At 46.7% G+C, this 19,793-nt stretch overlaps 1 protein-coding gene across 1 annotated transcript in view; it reads right to left on the reverse strand.

The window, feature by feature from the left end:
- Positions 1-19,793, reverse strand: part of Plb1 (phospholipase B1) — a 130,595-nt gene that overhangs the window by 42,262 nt on the left and 68,540 nt on the right. Inside the window, exons 22-34 of the mRNA XM_047523424.1 lie at positions 15,371-15,479; positions 12,752-12,803; positions 11,286-11,366; positions 9,680-9,745; positions 9,269-9,369; positions 7,262-7,343; positions 4,379-4,483; positions 4,166-4,261; positions 3,965-4,036; positions 2,853-2,891; positions 2,264-2,324; positions 1,469-1,527; positions 453-526 (exon numbers count right to left, since the gene is read on the reverse strand). Of these exons, the coding sequence (XP_047379380.1) occupies positions 453-526; positions 1,469-1,527; positions 2,264-2,324; positions 2,853-2,891; positions 3,965-4,036; positions 4,166-4,261; positions 4,379-4,483; positions 7,262-7,343; positions 9,269-9,369; positions 9,680-9,745; positions 11,286-11,366; positions 12,752-12,803; positions 15,371-15,479 (997 nt within the window). The remainder of the gene's footprint in view (positions 1-452; positions 527-1,468; positions 1,528-2,263; positions 2,325-2,852; positions 2,892-3,964; positions 4,037-4,165; positions 4,262-4,378; positions 4,484-7,261; positions 7,344-9,268; positions 9,370-9,679; positions 9,746-11,285; positions 11,367-12,751; positions 12,804-15,370; positions 15,480-19,793) is intronic.

A 19,793-nucleotide genomic window follows, 5' to 3' on the forward strand; every position in this document is an offset into this window, starting at 1 on the left:
CTGAAGTGTGTGTGGGTTTCAGAAGTTTTGTGTACAGATGTGTACAAAGATGTGAAGGCAAAGGGACAGTTACAGAAGGACATGAATAAATGCATTCAGAGATGGAGGAGCATCGGCATGCACATGTGTACACGGAAGCAGGCAGGTGGAGACTCAGGGATTTGGTGTCTTTCGGGTACATTTCCTGTTGGATTTTCTGTCCCAGGAGTCTGATAAGAACCTTGGTTTACTTTTTCTGTGCAATTTAAAAATAAAAACATAATCAATGGCAACATCGCCCCTCCATCCATTCAATGTTCACATTTTATAGAAATCTGTTTTCCTTCTGGAAGCCCTTTACAGATCTACCTAGTCTCTGCTCTTTGGGATTTATGTATTTACAGAATCGCCCCCCGCCCAGCCAACCTCCAGGGCAAGCTCTGGGAAGGAAAAATCTCAAGGTTTAACATTACCTATATGATAGTCCCCGATACTGTGTGGTGACATCGAGGAGGTCACCTGGTTCGGAGCCGATTCCATTGCCAGCCTTTGGAAACATACAAAATCCATAGGAAAAGCAGAATGTCAGAGAAAAGGGAGGTTTTGAATGCCCAGGGCTTCCAAAGACATAATTCCCAGGGCTCTCATTGCAGAAGGAGCAAAGCATGAGATCCAGAGCCAGGAGACCCAGGCTACCACCTCGGACCCTCTCTGCCAGCTGTGTGCCTTCCCTGAAGATAGCTGCCTCCCCACTGAACTAAGGACAAGCCCTGCTCAAAGGGGGATTTGGGGGGCCACCTAGGATCAGAGTTGTAAAAACTCTATTGAAAACTCTCAAGTTCTTTACAAAAGGTGTAATAATATAATAATATTGTTCCCAGCTTTATGCTTCTCAGTCCTTTCTGAACATGAAGAACTCATAGACTTGAGTCACTGTGGTGGACAGACTTCTCATAAATCTCCCATTTCTCCTCCTTCCCTCCAGGACCTTCCACAAGGCAGTCACAAAGCTTTAAGAGTGCTGCCAGAGAGTGGTTCTCTGGGATGGCAGCATGGACCAATGGTTGGGCAGTCAGGAGGAGAGCTTTTTCCTCTACTGAGGAGTCCTGGCTGCTTCCTGTGCCCATGCAAAGAGGAAATAGATATGGGGGTTGGAACGAATCATCAAGCATAATCCAGAGGGGAAAGAGCACCCACACAGGCAGGTTTAGCATTTTGAGTCAAACTGACATATTTTTGCATATATTAAAAAAGTGTTGTTGGGTTCAAACCTGTACTAATTGACACATTTCAGTTCATCCCTGGAAAACATCTCCCCTGTACTCCTGTTTGAAAAAGTAATTGCAAAATTCAATCATTGCCACTCTCTTGGACTGACAGAGCTAGGACAAAGGAGTAAGATTGTGCAGTGAGGGCCTTGGAAGGAGGAGGAAAGGGACCCGGAACTGACCCAGCTACGCCCAAGCCTCCCAAGGCCCAAGGTCCTTACAGTCAGAGAATCCCCCAGAGCAGCCACAACCTGGATATCTGCGGGCCTCAGGGCATGCACTAGAAAGATAAGCGGACACTCTTGAGTCTGCAGGAAGGAAGCTGGAGTCAGAGTCTAGTGCTTTTTGCTTCGAGCAAGACCAGAAACACATTTGAACCATGCAGGACTGGGCTTCTGCACCACCACAGGAGCAGAGGGTACATGCGGAGAGTTTCCCCATAACTAAGCCCGGGCCTATGTCAGGGGAGAGGGGTGGGAAACCAAGGGCTGGAGGGGAAAGGAAGAACGGACAGGGTAGGATCTACCACTTTAGTGCCAGTGGTCCTGCGAGAGGCCAGCTGTGGCCAGACAGGCACTGGACCTGCTTACAGCCCGCCGAGAGCTGGGTTCATGATTTCCAACGAGAATCTGAGTTAAATCATGTGCGGCCTTTCCCTCCCCTGCTCTTCTTCCCACCTAGTCTCTTCCGAAGCCCAAGGAGTCTTCCAGGTCTTACTGTGGGCTGTAGTGACTGCAGAGCCTAAGGTCACAAACCCTGGCCTACCCTCTGAGCTACACCACCCTCTGAGCCACCCCTTACGACCTCACGTGCTTCTCCACCTGTGCCCCTCTTAGAGGGTGAAGCAAACAGCTCCCAACAAGACAGTGCCATAGGTCACAGAAAGGTAAAGCAGGTACACACTCCAGACAGAAAGCAAGCCCTAGTCACGCCGTGCCGTGCAGTTAGCCACACTGCTCGCTGGTGTGTAAGTCCTTGGAAAAGGGCCCTGGGTCCTGCTGTGGGGGGGGGCGTACCTGAGGTGGGGGGTGAGGCAGAAGGGGTTCGGTCCCTGCATGGAAGCCAGGTCCCGTGGCCCTAAGGGAGCAGAATGAATTGTAGAATCTCAGAGTTGAAAGGGACCAGAGAGGCTGGCTGGGTATCAGACACATTCACAGGACTTTAAAAAATAAGGGTTCTTAGGTCCTACCTCTGGGGAAGGGTCCCAAAAGGGCATTTGAAGGTGGTTACCTAGGTGATTCTGAATACCAGCCAGCTTGAGATAATTTGTTATCTAGTTCAGACTCTGCCTCCAGCCAATGAAGACTCGGAGTTTCAACAAATGACTGCGCCTACGCGACCTCCCCTCTTGTCCCAGCTTTGGGAGGACGGGTATCTCCATTACGTCTTGATGGGCTGTGGTTTGATTGGCTGGTTGCCTGTCCAGTCATTAGAGGTGGACTTCACTCTGCCCTCCACCCTGGTTGAAGGTGTGGCGACTCCCCATCCCCCGGCTGCCTGTCAGGAACTCTTGCCCACTTTCCCACCCACCCTGTTGAGCCAGTTCCTGCTCAGGGCCTTCCCACCACTCTGCCTGGTGAGCCCAAAAAAGCAGTCAGCAGATACCTGCACGCTGTTCTTGTAGGTGCTCAGAAACGGCCAGACCTGTGGGAGGAGGGACATAACAGCAGCACATTTGGTTTCCTTCTCTGTTTACCAACCTGCAATAACTGTCTACCTGGACGTATAGCCTTGGCCTCCCCAGCTCTACATTCTGGGCCCAGGTTCTCCCAGCCAGGCTGGCCACTGGGGGTTCCCTCCCAGGATGTACTGGGGCCCCTACAATCCAAATCTAGCACCAAGTCTTAAAATAGACCCCCCAGTGACTCCCAAGAAGGCTTACATCTTCCCTCCATCACCACCCCACTGACCGAGGATGTGAAGCTGCCTCTCTTTCTCCATCCCATCCCTTTCCCAAAGTGCACCTCTTTCTGTAATTAAAGTCCTTGTCTCCACTTTCTGGGCTCCCTTGTTACCCCATGCTGACCCTACCCTGTGGCCACATGACCTTCTTTCTGCCCATGCAAGAAATTCAGATTTTGGTACTTTCCCACACAAGCTCAGTGCTTCCCATCGTCCTGCCTAGGACCCTTCTGGGTACAGAGAGGAACTTCTGGGGGTGAGGGCAGCAGCTGCAGAGCTGTAAGAATCTTTCTGACAGTGTGTGGGCAGGAGTCTTGCTCCACATTTCCTTCCTGCTTAGTGTCTGCCCTCATAATTCCAGCTTCCACCTGGTCTCCATACTCCATCCAATTCATATCATTGTAGTTCTTTGTTTCTTGCTCTTCCCAGATTGTCATGGAGGTACATAAAGGCTGGGTATCCTTCTGTCCCATCTGCCCCTGGAGTTCTCTCCCGCTCCCAGCCTTCAATATGAGAACTGGACGTGGCTGCCATGCTCTCCTTGCCTGCCCCCAAAAAGTGGTGTCCAGCCTGGATTTATGCCAGAGTTCCCTGCCATGCAGATAGGAACACTCCAGAGCCTCCAGGTCACTGGGGTCAACCAGAGGGGTTATTTTGGATGGTTAACCTGGGGCATTGAGCAGGCTGGATCAGCGGGCAGAACAGGGGCTGGGGTGAATACCTGGGATGAAATCAACTAAGAAGCCTAATGAGAGCCAGAAGCTGGAAAAGATGCTGTAATTGGAGGTGTCGCAGGGTCGTGCTTCTCACTATACCTGGTTTGGACACACGATATCAATCTTGTCTTCAAACTTGTGCCTTGTCGCCTTCTGGCCAACTGGTTCCAGCTGAACCAAGAAGCAGGAAGATGGGGAGTGAGAGAGAGGCAGCCAGAGCGGGAGGTCAGGATGCAGGCTAGGGGTGGAGGGGACAAGGGAACGGGACTTGGAGGACTTCTCCTTCCTGGGCCCTCTTACCATGTTTTTCCAGAGGCCGCTGGCTGCACGGGCGTGAGACTTGCTGCTGAAGTGAAAACAGTCAGGGGCAAAGAAGGAGCTGTCAGGCAAGCCCTCCTGGTCACCAGGCAGAAAAAAATGAGGCAGTTTTAGAGATTTCAGACAGCACCACTGACACTCAGAGCAGCTGTGAGCCCTCTGGGTTCTAGTCATCCAGGACACATCTCTCTTTACCAAGGTCTTTGGCATGTCCACATTTTCAAGGAATGGCTGCACGACCACAGTGAAGTCTTCCCTGGTGTCGTAGCGCCCGCTGTCAATCAGCTGTTGAGTCCCCTCCTGCAGAGGGAAAAGGAGATGAGTCAGCAGTCCTCTGGGCATCGGCTTGGCCCTTGATCAATCTCTTCTCTGACACAGAATTAAACAGAATCTGGCTGTTGAGTAAAAACAGACTCCAGTAAAATCTCAACTGATCAAGAGCCAGAGTGCTCACTTTTGGATCAGCCCTAGTCACATCCCTTGGCCCCCACCTCTGCTGCAACTCTATATACTTGTTTCAGGTTGTGAAAAGGGGCAGGTAAGAAAAAAACTAAGTCTATCAGCTTGCCCCCTTTTAGAGCTATTCTGATTAAAGCCTCGGGGGTGGTGGTGTTTGATTAAGTGGCACTTTGGATAATCAGAAAAATCAAAGGTGAATCAACAAGATTTAGTGCATATTCGTGTGACTTGTGCACAGGATGTGTGTACACATGTGTGCTGCTCTGAGGGTCTCAGATCCATCCAGGAGGGTAACAGAGCAGTGACCCTCACAGCTGCTCCCTGGGCTCTGTTAAAGCTCCCACTTCTACCAGACTCTGCCATTTCACTGCTCATCAGGATTTATGGCACTTGGGGCCCAGACTCTGGCCAGAGAGGGAAGTCAGGAAGTTGGGAACATTTGCGTGGTCACATCAGAAGTCAGCATGTACTCATTGTCTTTTCCCAGGGTCAGCAGAAAGACAGCCCCTATGCTGGAGAAGACTCATGCTTGACCTCCTGGGCCAGTCTCCTTGGTAACAGGCAAAGTCTTGAGAAAGTCATGGAGGTAGGGTAGCAGGGAAAAAGTGGCTTCTCCAAAGAGGAGAGGAAGGTGCTATCATGCTAACTAGCTGTGTGACCTTCAGCAAGCTGCTTCCCTTTCTGAATTCCTTTTCCTACAGATCAATCACAAAGGCTCATAGTTGGACAATTGAAAGAAATAATGTGCAGAGCCCCTGGCACATGATAAGTGCTAAAGAAATTACGATGATTATTAATAGCAAAGGTCACCTCTAGGGAGAATGATGAGAACCATAGCTTTTGCAGGGAGTAGGGAGTGAGATGATTCTGAGAGGTTGTGATGGCCTCATTTGACTGACATCTGAACATCTCCAGGACAAGATCAGGCCTGGGAACAGCTGGCCTATTGACAGAGGTCTAGGAGACCACTTTGGTGAACATAGTCATCTCTCATTATCTATGAGAGAATTGATTCCAGGATTCCCCAGGTATACCAAAATTCATGGATGCCCAAGTCCCTTGCATAAATGGCACAGTATTTGCAAAGAGCTTACACACATCCTTGAAATTACCTCTAGATTACTTGAAATTACCTTTAGATTACTTAGAATACTGAATGCAGTGTAAATCCTGCAGAAATAGTTGTTATACTGTATTGTTCAGGGAATGAACAATGACAAAAAAGTCTGTACATGTTCAGAACAGATGATATTTTTTTCCTGAGTGTTTTCCATCTCTGGTTGGTGGAACCCACAGAAATGGAATCTGCAAATATGAAAGACCAACTATATATCTCCTTCTTTTTGAGTGCTCAGCATCTGAACTGACTTCCTAGGTTTAAGTTCCCCACTGTAGGAAAAGCAGTCTTCCCACTGGAGAAGCTAGAAAAGACAAAGGCTCACTTTTCCAACCCCTCTTGCAGAGAGGGTATCGGCACAGAATGAGGCTTCCCCACCCAAGGACCCTACCCAGGTGTCTCAGGGACACCACAAAATCCATTCCTCCAAGAGTAGCAGTTGTCTCAAGTCCCCAGGAGCAGTCACAACAGTGGTATCCACCATGTCTCCTGTGGACCAGGTCTCTGGTCTCATGCTATTTCTCTGGCTTGGACCTTAGACTTGCATGATTCTATGATTCCTAACAGCTTAGCCATAGACCCGAGCTCCCTGACTCTTCCAAGATTCTGCTTAAATATTACATCTGCTTAAATTAGCTAGAATCTGCATAAACTTCCGTTGCTTGCACCCAAACCCCCATCATAACCTCAGTCGTCTTCTCTCTTATGGTAGACTGTAGTATGGACTTCCTCACCAGAGTGACAGGTGACTTCGTGGTAGAAGGCAATGAGGCTGGGGAGTTGGTCACCAGAGGATGATAAATAATGGTTCATTTCTCTGAGCCCCTGACATGCCAGCAAGTATGGCTGACTCTTTAGAGGAGTCTATAGAATTTTGAAGGGTGAAAATTGTTTGCAGCCCACTGTGGAAGGAAGGCCATCATGGTCCCCTTCAAATGACTGGACAATTATTTAGAGGGTAACCCAGGACAGTCAAGGGAGTCAGCTCTCTGATCAAAGATTTGGCAATGAAAGAATTCAAAGAACAATCCACAAGAGAGAGGCCATCTGATGACCCCTTCTCCTTGTGCTTTCTAGGAATAGCTGTCCCCAGGGATGGGAGGGCCCAGGGAGTGCCCATCCTCTCAGGATCCTCACAACCCTGTAGGGAGGAGATATTCAGCCTGTTCCCTGAACTTCCCAGTGACAGCAGCTCAGAGAGAAGTGGTTTGGATCTAGGTGGATTCACACTGTGCCTTCTTTCCATGATACACATTCATCATGACAACTGGAAACATCTATTTTCATGTGAAGGCCAGGAACTGGGACTTGGTGAAGTACATCCTGTGACTTGGCTCTGTAGCTTCAGTCAGATAAACAGAACTGCAGCCTCTGCTACCCCATGGGGTCTTGAGATTTGTATGCCTGTCAGGGTCAAATCACCTAGCATCGATTCAACTCGGAACACAGCAATTAGCCCACACAGCAGCCCCAAGCAGTCACAGAGCTCTGTCCAGGCTCACCTGATACTTCTTGTTTAGGTCGATGAGGGAGGCCAGTTCTGCTGAGTTATCGTCAAACTTTAGGACACAGGGACACATAGACCTGAAGATGAAACAGAAGAGATGCCCCACCCCACAAGACACCATCTGAATAAGTGACGCAGGAATGTTGGCTTGAGACTCTGGATGTATTTCAAATCTGTGCTAAGGGTCAATGGTGGTGTCCCTGACCTAGATTTGCTCTTGAAAATGAAACAGTTACTTCTGACAACTCTAGAAGTGATCTTTGTGGAGTTGAGTCACCTTAAGGCTGTGTGAGGTCCATCCTGTTCTGAGAGTTCCACATCCTTCTAAATAGTAATAGTGACAACAGTAATTGTTAATGTACTTTAAATGGTAACTGTGCCAACTACTGTGATATGAGCTCTGTGGGCATTAACTTGTTTAATCCTCCCATTTTATAGATGAGAAATCTGAGACTCAGAGTAGTTAAGTAACTTTCTCAAAGTCACAGAGCCATATGGATGCTGAGTGTGGGAGCAGGGACTCTGGCTCTGAATCTGACTTCTGAGTCTCTATACTAAATTGTTCTTGTGCTTCTGTCCTGTCTGCAGCTCTGCTCTGGCTAGCCATCTGGCACATCTGGGTTTAGATTCAGCAGGATGAAGTGATAATAGTGCAGATGGCTCAGCGTAGACCCAGACCCACCCAGGACAACTTGGCCACTAAGGATGGCAGAGAGGCAGGGTGTGCAGAGCACTGAAGAGTCCCAGTACAAGGTGACCCTGAATCCATCCAACTGTGATGCTCACTGACCTAGCCGTTTCAGATCTTCAAACAGGCCTGGCGAATCCTACTCTGATCCTTTAGTTTTAATAGTCTAACAGCCCCTGCGGTGACCAGTAGCAAGCTTTTCGGAGAGCTTCTCCACAGTGGAATAAATACCCTGAGCCCCTGTGTGGCCCAGTGACTGGGGAAAGTGGGAGCCAGCCAATGAGTCAGCAGTTGAAAATAGCACGCCTGCACCAGCCGCCTTAATTGGCGCATGTCATCCAGCAGCTGCCTGTCTCTGCTCACAGGCCCTGATGATTTCCCAGGGGACCTGTGCAGTCTGGGCCCCCTAGGTAAGATTTGGCATGGATTGTCAAGGGATTGCCAATGGACCCCTTAATTTCCAAGAGCAAATCGGGCCCTTGTGAATTATTCATTCAGCTATTCAGCAAGCAGCTGCTGAGCCCCTGTGCTGTGCTAACCGTGACTCAGAGTTCATGGGCGGTGGGGAATCATTAATCATCACCATGTGATGTGCTCAGGGATACGATAGGGCCTGTCCAGGGATTCTGAGCTAGGGGTAGGGTTCCACAGCCACTGTAACCTGGGCTAATGTTTCACAGGAGAACTTATAAGAAAGAATGCTGTGGGAAACTGGCACACTTGGGTTAGAAGGACATCTTATTCCTGAAGGTCATGGAAATGTGAAGTACTAGAGGGGGAAGCCATCTTTATTTGGCCTTGGAGATTGAGAGATGGAGAGAGTCTCTCAGGGGCTTTCCCAGGACCAGGTTGCTCTCTTCTCTGGAAGACTCTATCCTCTGCAAACTGCTGACTCTGATCTGGCCACCTTATTCTTTAGCAAGTGACAATGGCCCTGTATTTGTGAATGTCCAGCCTGGGGTATACATACTAACTGTCTGTCCTGGAGATGGGCTGACCTCTGGGAGGGGGTGGGGACACTCTGGACACACTGAGAAGCAGGCCTTAGTGTTCCTTGAACCTGACCCATATGGCTGACTCCATTCCTAATGCCTTACTCTCCCGCCACGGTGTCAGAAGCAGGGTGGGTTCCATGTGCAGGTTGCCGAGGCCTATGCCCAGGTCAAAACCCCTAGGACGTCCCCCCATGAGACGTTTTCAGGTTAGAAAATAGAGTGGTCTCAGCACTCCTCACACTCTGTCCTGGGGTATTCTAATAGATCTGCTAAGGGTCCACAGCCCTTTCTGGAATTGGAGGAGAAGATTCTGTCTGACCTGAGGATCAGCCGTGGGCAGTTGACTTTATTTTCCTTGTACAGCTCCCTCAGGCTGACAATCTCAAGCACCTTTACCAAGTTCACAAATGCCCGAGGAACCTGCAAAAAGGTAGAATCAGTCACCAAGAGGATGAGGCTGGGTGACTCCAGCCTCCTGTGTGGACCCAGGGCCTGCTCCTCCTGCTGGAGTTCAGACCAAGGGATGTCTGTCTCGCCCCACCCACTTCCTTCAGCCTCCCCTTCTCCCTCCCCTCAGTTCCCTACAGAGGCTTGTGCCCTTAGGTCGCTGGGGACCAGACACAGGACCTGCCAGGGAGGTGTCCGGAACCACTGACTTGGGCTAGGTCAGAGGCCCCAGATGAAGGCTGCGGTGGAGCTGCCCAGAGGGTATGCCGTCCTGCCTCCATACCTCAGCATGGAGGATGTCCAGAGCCTTCCTGATGTTGTTCGTGAAGTTCTGGGGAGAATATAGGACCTGCAGGAAGAGGGAGTGTCTCCTGAACCTCATTTACCCCCATCTCTCTAGAGACCAGGGCTGTTTTCTCTGTCAGCTTCTCCTTTCCCTGCATTTTGGTCAGAGCAGGCAATATTAAAACAGAGGGTTTATCTTTGGGGATCCCATCCTTGATCCCAAGCCTCTGGTTCTCAGGGAAATGCCCTTCCTTTTACATGGAGCTACAGAAAGTTCTGGATCTACTTCACATCAACCAGATGTAGTGCTTTAACTAAGGCATGTCCCACCTTTGGCCCCTCTGAAATGGAGGCATTAGAACGAACAACCTCTGAGATCTCCTGCACCCTGACTTTGGGGCTTCAGGTGTCTGGGGTGCCACATCTTAAGCAAGTGCCTTATGGAGATAACAGGAGGGGACAAGGGTCTCATGGAACACCTGCCCCCAAGCAAAAACACTTTATTCTTCTTTCTCCTGATCTCGCCATTTGTGGGTTTTAGACTTTTGTTAAAGCAGTGGAACTCTTTCTCTGGCTGAAATCCAACCAAGAGGCTTGCTCTATGAAACAGATCAGAGCTGTCACTCAAGGGAGCCCGGGAGGGGCCCATGGTCCCAGCTCCCTACCTGCCTCTTTCCTCCCTATGGGACCTTCAGATCACAACTTGAAAGGTCCTGAGCCCATGTGATTTCGATGGAGGAAATGGCTCTGGAGCCATGCGGCTGGGGGCAGGGCTGGCCTTCTGGGCAAGCACTCACAAGCTGCAGCGAGCTCACCACCTCCCCGCCTCGCTCTGCCTGCCCAACACACCCATCTTTAAGCCCTGGCTGGAAAGTCTCCTGTGCTGTGCTCTGACGACTGCCACCCCACGCACATGCCTAGTGCCACTGACTCACACTCCCGTGTGCAGTGCCAGAGCACATGGTGATGTTTGTTCTTGTGAATTCCCTGTGTCTCCTCCTTCTCCTGCAGGCCAGCTCCCCAGGACAGAACCTGTCTCCTTCACTACTGCTCAGCTCCTAGTGCAGTGCCCAGCTCAGTTGTGGGTGCAGGGCTGCCAGACTTGTTAGTACCACCTAAGGCTTTCTTTCTGATCAGAGACACTAGGGCTCCAGGAAGAAGTGCAGCAACCTGGATCTGGAGCACCCCAAACGATGTGGTTCTGAACCAGCCTAAATCCTCCTAGGAAATCAGCTTTATTCATACAAGTGATAGCACAAAAGTATAGCAAAGCTGGACTTATAATTAAGGAGCTGGCTTCTGATTATGTCTGAAGACAGGCAAGACTTTTCTAGATCATGAGAATATTATCTTGGCTTCTAGAATGATATGACCAGGCTCCCTTGTTAGGAAACTTCATTGGATCAATCTTCTAAATCCTGCTTGCCCTGCTGCCTCTCGCCCTGGGGGTGAATACCTTCTGAATTTCAGGGTTAATCTCTGACTGGGTCCAATCTAGACCATGAGCCCTGTCTGACCTAGCTGTGCTGCTCTAGAAGCCAAGCAACCAGCCATGGAAGTTCTTTTGTGAGAGTGAATCTTAAGTGAAGGGCCCAGAGACCTACCGGGTCATTGCAGAAACTACAGAGATCATTGCCTCCTATAAACAGGGTGATGATCTTCCAATCCTCCTGAAAATGTATCCTCTGAAATGAATATGGACAAGTAAGTACCTGTCTCAGAATCAAGTCAAGGAAAAGACAAAGTGCTGAACATGGAGGGATGGATCTTCACACACCAGAGAATTTAGTGGAGATTCATATTTCCAGTTCTTTGGTTTTGGGGTCCTGAGGTCATCACAGCTAAATGATCCACTTATTTTTGATAGAGTCACTGGATTTCCATGTGGCTCTGTGCATACAGTGGCATACAGGTCATAGTTATAAATTGTCCCAGTGGGAGTAGATGCAGGGGACCTGTAAGCTTCATTCCTGTCTCTAGTATGGTAAGGAATGGGTGGGGGATAGAGAAGTTGGTCCCTGCCCTGGGAAGGGAAGTTTTGTTCTTGGATCCTCTACAACCCTGGAATACTCATTTTTCCTTAAGGGAGAAAGGACCACCTTCCAGTAAGAGGGGGCTCTCCAAATTCAGATCATACACTGAAACCAAAGCCGCCCATGAACAGTGCAGCTGGAGATGCTGGTCAGAGCAAGATGCAGCTCTCAACACATGCTCTGAAAAGATTTTTTCACCTCTGGAAACTGCCTCCTCCAGGAGGGACCTGGGGAAGTATTTGAAGTCACAGGGTTGGGTGGAAGGGGCTGGCCATACATATCCCATAAATGGTGGCCCAAGAATCTGTGACCCTTGCTACCTCTTATATTGTCCCTGGTCTAGTAACTTCGCTTCTCTAGCCTATGTTTCCAAAAGAGGTGGAAGGAGAAAGATGAAAAAAATTCAGAAAAATTTGACATAAGGACAGAAACATTCTGAAAGTTACCAATAACAGACTTTGGAGCACAGCAAATTACATACAAAAGAATTAATCCCAATTCCTCTTTTTTAATTATTTTATCCACTTGGGAATAGCTCCAAAGAGTCTGCATTGAGAATATGCTTTCATTTGAGGGAGAACCTCATGCTTATCTTTGGAACCCATCTTAACAGTCTCCATCGCCTTCCATGGACCCCCAAGCAGAGGGACCTGCCCCTTCTTCTGCACCCCTACTCTGCCTTACACATAACCCTCTTTATATAGCATATGTCAACTGTTTCATAATTTTTGTTCTTCACCTTGGTTCCCCCTGAGCTTCTCCTTGAGGGCAGGACTGTGCTCTACTCCTCTGTGCATTTCCAGCCTCAGCCCAGTGCCCAGATCGTGATGTTTAATTTGAACAGCTGGCTGACTGACCCAACAAATGAATGGGAACCCTCTTGTCAGAGGAGCAGAGGTCCAGGCCGGAGCTGTGACTGCTAGATACCCAGCCTGATTCCCATGCACCTCTCACCCTACAGTCGACCTCTGCGTCCACGGCTTTATCCTGCCTACTTCCTGTTCCAGGGAGTCCCTCGCTGGCTCCTCGCGACTCACCGTGTCATTCTTCATCAGATCCACCAGCCTCCTGGCCTGTGCTGCTAAATTCCTGTGGGCACACACAGGAGGAAGTGGGTGAGGAGCAGGGACTGGAGGGAGACTCAGCAGAGAGAGAATCAGATACAGAGCAGAGGAGGGCCAGGGGGCTCCTGCAGGAAAACAGCACTGAAGGTCATGACCCAGACTCCTTCCTTACTCAGGCGCCACTGGGGGATGACTGCTTGGGACGAGCAGAGCCCTGCACATTTGAGGGGGTGACTTTCAGTGTGACCGTTATGTGACTGGCATATTAGATGATCTACCTTTCTTTCTCTTCCAAGCCAGGCCTGTCCCAGGCCAGCAGGTCTGCGTGTGCTCATTTTGGCAGGTGCCATGACCTCAGCACCCCGCTCACTGTCAAGGTGACATGGTTAAGTAGGACATACCTGGCTTGGACACTTAGTTGCCGCTTGGTAATTGCAGGAAAGTAAATTAAATTCTCAGTTTACAAATGGAGAAAAAAACAACCTATTTTAGAGGATCATCAGAGGCAAGTAAATAAAATCTCAAAGCAGAGCCCAGAGCAAGTGCTACCATTGGTGTAGACAGCAGGGCTTGAATCCTGGGCCCATCATCGACCAGTTCTGAGGATTTTCAGAATGCTTTAACTTTGTAAACCCTTAGATTTCTTTTGCACTATAAATAGGGATGGTAGGAAGGCCTTCTTCAAAGGGTTTTGGGAGATAATTTGGGAGAAAATTAGGTGGCATAGAAAGCACTTAGAACAGTGCCTGGCACGTGGCAAGCATCGGTGGATTATTTCTACCATCACCACTATCACCATCGATACGGTCCTTGGTGCAGTGCTAACAGGAAACACTGGCTGTCCTCCTGTTTCCTCTCAATTACTGGCCCAACCAGCCTGATCATGGCTGTGGCCACTAGGAAATCAGATAACCTGGGAGTGCACTTTGAGTAAGTAACCTAACCTACTGGGGCCTCGGTTCCCTCACCTGCAACTCTGAGTCATGGGGCCAGCTGCTCTGTCTACAGACCAGGGATGGACTGGACTCTCCGAGCCTCCACTTGATCATGAATAAGATATGCGAGTTCACCCTCTGCTCTGCCCTCTCTTAGAGTTACAGGGATGACAAACATGAAGGGGCTTTGTACCTTGTGTTCTGCAGTGTGTATCTGAGGGGTGATGACTGCCCTGGAATAAAGCCTCAGGATGCATGGTCAGAACATGTGGTCAAGTTGATGCATCTGTTTAAAATGGCCATTGAGCCTCTTTGTACTATGATTTCAACTGTCATATGGGAATGACAATTCCCAAGGATTGTCACCACCCAGGATTGCCTGGATTACTTGCATGAAGGAACCCAAAGATCTCAGAAGAAGCAGGGCCAGAAACCCAGGGTCATGTGAATCACATTCATTTTGGTGACTTCTGTGTTTTTGACTTTGAGGTTTCATTTCTGATCACTTCCCTGTTCTGATCAAGCTTAGAACTACCTCTCCTCTTACATTACCAGCTGACGTATGCTTGGATAAAAGCAAAATTACGATAATAGTAAAGCAACCCCCAAATTTAAAGCCTTTCACCCCCACTCTCCACCAAAAGGGAAACTAACCTGCAGAATTAATTATAAAATCTATTAGGCTTTGTTTGATTCACTTGTCCTATCAAGGATAAGTGAGAAAGTTACTTAGATGTTTGGAACCTCAGGGGGTGTTGAGAGTTGGGAGAACATCAGGGAATCTAGGAACTACATGGAAAAGTGAGGTTCATGATTATTATAGAAGAAAAATAGAATGAAACAGAAGGGACATTTCCATGCATTTTTCCTTGGTGGGGTATGGCATTCATTTGTTCTCAGAGCGAGCAGCAAACCCAGGAAGCATACAATGTCTAAAATCTACAGCGCAATGGAGCCAGAGGATCAGGGAAGCTGACCTGCTTACTCTTGGGGACCAGGTAGTGGTGCCCATGGACCACAACATAGGGATCTCTGTGCTCACTAGCAGGTTCTTCAAGTGGGCCCTGCAACCCTGCTGTATTATGGATCCACTGCCCTGACCCAATGTGTGTACACTGATGACTGCAAAGTGCCATTTGAACCTCATAGCTGCCCTACAAAAGAGGTTCACAAGCAGCCCTGCCTCTGAGGCCTAGAGGCTTAGAAGGACCAGGGAGAATCTCAAGTCAGACCCAGGGCCTCCGCTCCTGGGCTGGTGCTCTTGCCATGACACAAGGAGGACACAACATGTAAAGCCCAAAGAGCCTGAGCAAAGGACTCTAAAACAGCAGTGACCCCAACACAACTGGGACTCCGGGGGAGCCCTCTTACAGCTACCGTTTTATGTGGGTGTGAGACTTACAGATGAGGCCAGGAGGTCTGCTCAGAGCACATATCAGGCCTCGGAGTTAACCGTGACTAGCTCTGGGCGAGGGTGGGGGGCAAGCTAGCAGATTTCTGTGTCCAACAGCAAAGGACACCAAGAGAGCTGGGTCTAGCCTCTGACCACAGAGACCCCTTCCCCAGACCAAGTCTCCCCACCTTCAGCCATAAACCCCAATCTAGGCCAACCCCACTGGGGGCTCAGTGCTGCCACCCCCAGGGTGCTCCCACTCACTGCGCTTCAGCTCCTGCCACCGCCTGGTTTAAGAAAGCGTTAGGAGTATTTTCCTTCCCGGTGCCAACGGAGAAACCTTGCAGGGCAGGGTTGAATTCCCGGAGGATGTCTGGAAACATAAGGAAGGGAGAGACAAGTTTAGCAAGTACCCCAAAGCAATCTTCCAATTCCTCTGATGAGTACCATTGGGTGTTGGGGACAAAGCAGAGTCCCCACCCCACAGTCCTTACTTACTCTTACCCTTCTGTTCACTCAGCATGGGAATAAAATGACCAGAAGCCTGTGGCTTAACCACATGGGAGCACACAGCAGGTGTCCAGTACATCGCTGTTTAGTAAATGTGAGTCTGGGTTAGGTGCTTTCTCAGGCATTTTCCCCCTTTTCTAAATACATAAAGCTGTGTTGAGATAGGATTCTGCCACAAAAACTGCCCATTTAAAACCATCACAATAATTTCACAACATTTTCATCTCCACCAAAGAAACCTGTGATGTCAGCAGTCAGTCCACATTCCCTCCAACCTTCTGACAACCACTCATTTACTTTGTCCCTAAAGATTTGCTTACTCTGGACATTTCATATTTAATGAAATCATACGGACAATGTCTTTTGTGACTGGCAGCTTTCACTGAGCATAATGTTTTCAGGGTTCACCCAGGTTGTAGCATGACTCAGTACTTCATTCTTCATTCCTTTTTATTGCTAAATAATATTCCTTTGTATGGATATGTCACATTTTATTTATCCATTCTTCAGTTGATGGGCATTGGGCTTGTCTCTACTTTTGGGATATTATGAACAATGCTGCTATGAATATTTGTGTACAAATTTTTTTGAAGGTTTCTCTTGCATACATACCTTACAGTAGAATTGCTGGGTCACATGGTGACTCTTCTTAACCTTTGGAGGAATTGCCAGGCTTTTTCCCTAAAACAGCTGTATCATTTTGCATTTGCACTAGCAGTGTGCAGGGGCTCCCATTTCTCCACATCCTTACCAATACTCAATCTGTCTTTTTATTACAAATATGCTTTCGATTTGCATCTATGGCTGCTGACGTTCAGCATCTTTTCATGTGCTCATTGGTTGTTCGGATGTCCACTTCGAAGAAATGTTATTCACATCCTTAGCCCATTTTTAATTGGGTTGTCTTTTTACTATTGGCTTATAAGAATTCCTTATAATTTCTAGATACAAGGTTCTCATTTAGACATATGATTAGCAAATATTTCTCTCTTCGTGTTACCTTTCTTGATGGTGTCCTTTGAAGAACAATATTTATTTTCTTATTTGCCACTTGTGCTTTGGGTAGCATATCTAAGAAGATTGTTTGAATTACAATCATGATGATTTGCTTCTACATTTTCAACTAAGAGCTCATTTTAGCTCTTACATTTAGGTCTATGATCCATTTTAAGTTAATTCTTATTAACTTAATGTGTATGTGGTAGAAATCTAACTTTTTTCTTAAGCATGTGACTACCCAATTGTCCTGGTATAATTTGTTGAAAAGATTATTCTTTCCCCATTGAATGGTATTGGAATCCTTGTTGAAAATGAGTTAACCATAAATATAAGGGTTCATTTCCCATTCTCAGTTCTAGTTGATTGCTCTATTCTTATGCCAGGATCATTTTAATTACTGTAGTTTTTATAGTTTTGAAACTGAAGAAGTATGAGTTTTTTAAAATTGTTTTGGCTATTCTGAGTCCCTTGAACTTACACATGAATTTTAGGGTCAACTGGCCAGTTTATACAAATAAGTTAGCTGGAATTTTCATAGGGATTATGTTGAATATGTAGTAATCTACATATTCTATTTTGGGAAATACAAATCTTCTGATCCATGAACATGGGATGTCTATTTATTTGGGTCATTAATTTCATTCAGCAATATTTCATGACCTTAAGACTAAAAGAAATGCACTTCATTTGTTAAATTTATTCCTAAGTATTTTATTCTTTTTTATGCTATTGTAAATGGAATTGTTTTATTTCATTTTCAGATCATTAATTGCTAGTGTATAGAAATACAATTGGTTTCTGTATATGTATATTTTTATCCATAAACTTTCTGAACTCATTTATTAGTTCTAATCTTCAAGGAGAGACAGTTTTACTGACTTATTTCCAATCTTGATATTTTTTCTTTAATTTTTCTTGCCTAACTGCCATGGCTAGAACCTCCAGTAAAAACTTGAATAAAGTGGGAAGATCATACATCTTTGTTTTATTCCTGATCTCAGAGGGAGAAGACGGCAGTCCACCTTCCACACTAAGCATGATGGTAGCTGCGGGCTTTTAGTCCATGTCCTTTGTGAGATTGGGGAATTCTTTCTTCTCTTCCTACTTTATTGAGTGTTTTCATCTTGAAAGGGTATTAGATTTTACAAAGTGTTTTTTTCTGGATCATGATAATTGTCCTTTATTCTGTTCACATAGTATTTTACATTAATTACATTATTTTACATTAATGGATTTTGGTGTTTTTTAACTTTGTATTCTTGGACTTAGACTAAATCCCACTTGGTTGTGTGGTATGACCTTTTTTTATATATTGCTGGAGTTGGTTTCCCAGTATTTTGTTGAGGATTTTTGTGTCCATATTTATAAGAGATACCGATCTATGGGTTTTTTTTCCTTGTGATATCTTTGTCTTGTTTGTCATCAAGGTAAAATTCATAGAATGAGTAGGGAAGTATTTGCTCCTTTTCTATTTTTTGGAGGAGTTTGTAAAGAATTAGTAATTGGTAACAATGTTTGATGGAATTGACCAGTGAAACCAGAAAAGCTTGGCCTTTTTTGGGGTGTGTGTGTGTGTGTGTGTGTGTGTGTGTGTGTGCGCATGGGAAGTTTTTAAATCACTAATTTAATCTCTTTATTATAAATCTATTCAGCTTTTTATTTCTTATTGAGTTCATTTCAGTAGTTTGTTTCATCCTGGGAATTGTTCCATTTCCTCTAAGTTATCTGGTTTATTGGGCTTTGCCACACTGGATCTACTCTTAACTTCTCACTTTCCCATCTCCCCAACTTTGCCGAGAACTTCTCAGAGCAGGGTCTGGGGCCTCACACACTGTTCAATAAGTGTTTATGGGATAAAATAAAGTTCAGACAAGCTAGGAGAATTGCTTAAAGTCATATAGTCACTGAGAACGGAACTCAAGGCAAGAAACATGGTGTCTCAGGTCCAATTCAGGGAACTTTCCACTGTCCCACAGTTTACTAGGAGGTGGGAAAGGAACTAACTGGGTTGCAGGTAGGATATTAGGGCCTCATGTCGTCCAGAAGGATGCTCTTCAGAACCAAGCTCTGCTGATTCTACTTAACACTTAACACAGATAGATTGGACTCATCCCTATGACTTCAATAGAAAAACTGAAATTATCAGATCTTATGGTTTGGATACAAGGTATTCCCCCAAAAGCTCATGTGTGAGACAAAGCAAGAATTGTTCAGAGGTGGGATAGTTGGGTTGTGCAAGTAATAACCTAATCAATGAATTAATCCATTGATGTGGATTAACTGGGTAGTAACTGGAATCAGGTGGGGAGTGGCTAGAGTAGGTTGTTGTTGGGGAGGGGCTTTCTATTTTGTCCATGGTGAGTGGAACTCTCTCTCTGCTTCCTGATTGTCATGTCCTGAGCAACCTTCCTCTTCCACACCCTTCTGCCATGATGTTCTCCCTCTCCTCTGTCCCAGAGCAATGGAATCAGTCATTTAGAGACAGAGACCTCTGAAACCGTGAACACCAAATAAACTTCTCTAAAATTGTGCTTGTCAGATCTTTTGGTCACAGCAATGAAAAAGCTGATTAAAACACCAGAGCTATCTGAAAATGGAACGGTTTGTCCTAGGCGGTAGCAGGTTCTACATTACCGGAGAAGTCCAGCACAGACTATTTAGCTATTCAGCAGGAATGTTATAGAAAGGAATGATACACTGGATAGGGCAAGAACTTGCTGGTTCATGCAGTTATCTCTGCCAGGAACATTCCATCCCATTTCCTTACCTGATAGAATCTGGTTCTTGAAGTTCCTTTTCAGAAGAGAGAGTTAGCAGTCTTCTTTTTTTATTTCTCCCTAAGTTTTGTGCATGTCTATAATTATCAGTTCATAGATAATCATGAATGTCTTTAGTGATTAATGTCCCCAAAGAGATGTTAGTGATGTTATCAGAACATTGTTTTCCTATTCCCGAGCACCCAGCACTGAAGTGTATGCTGGATTGAATTGAACAGGGGCTCAGACAGAGGTTCTTTTTTGACCTTACATTCTCATAAGTTTCTAACATATTTCCATATAGTTATTTCCCCCAGGAATAATTCAGCCCCTGCAATCAAATTGTCTTTGCATCTCTAGCAAAGAAAAGTCTGAACAGTAGCCATTCCATTGGGTTAAGTGTGTCAGGGGGATTCACCTGA

Source organism: Sciurus carolinensis, chromosome 13 (genome assembly GCF_902686445.1).
Source record: "Sciurus carolinensis chromosome 13, mSciCar1.2, whole genome shotgun sequence".
NCBI classification, from domain to species: Eukaryota; Metazoa; Chordata; class Mammalia; order Rodentia; family Sciuridae; genus Sciurus; species Sciurus carolinensis.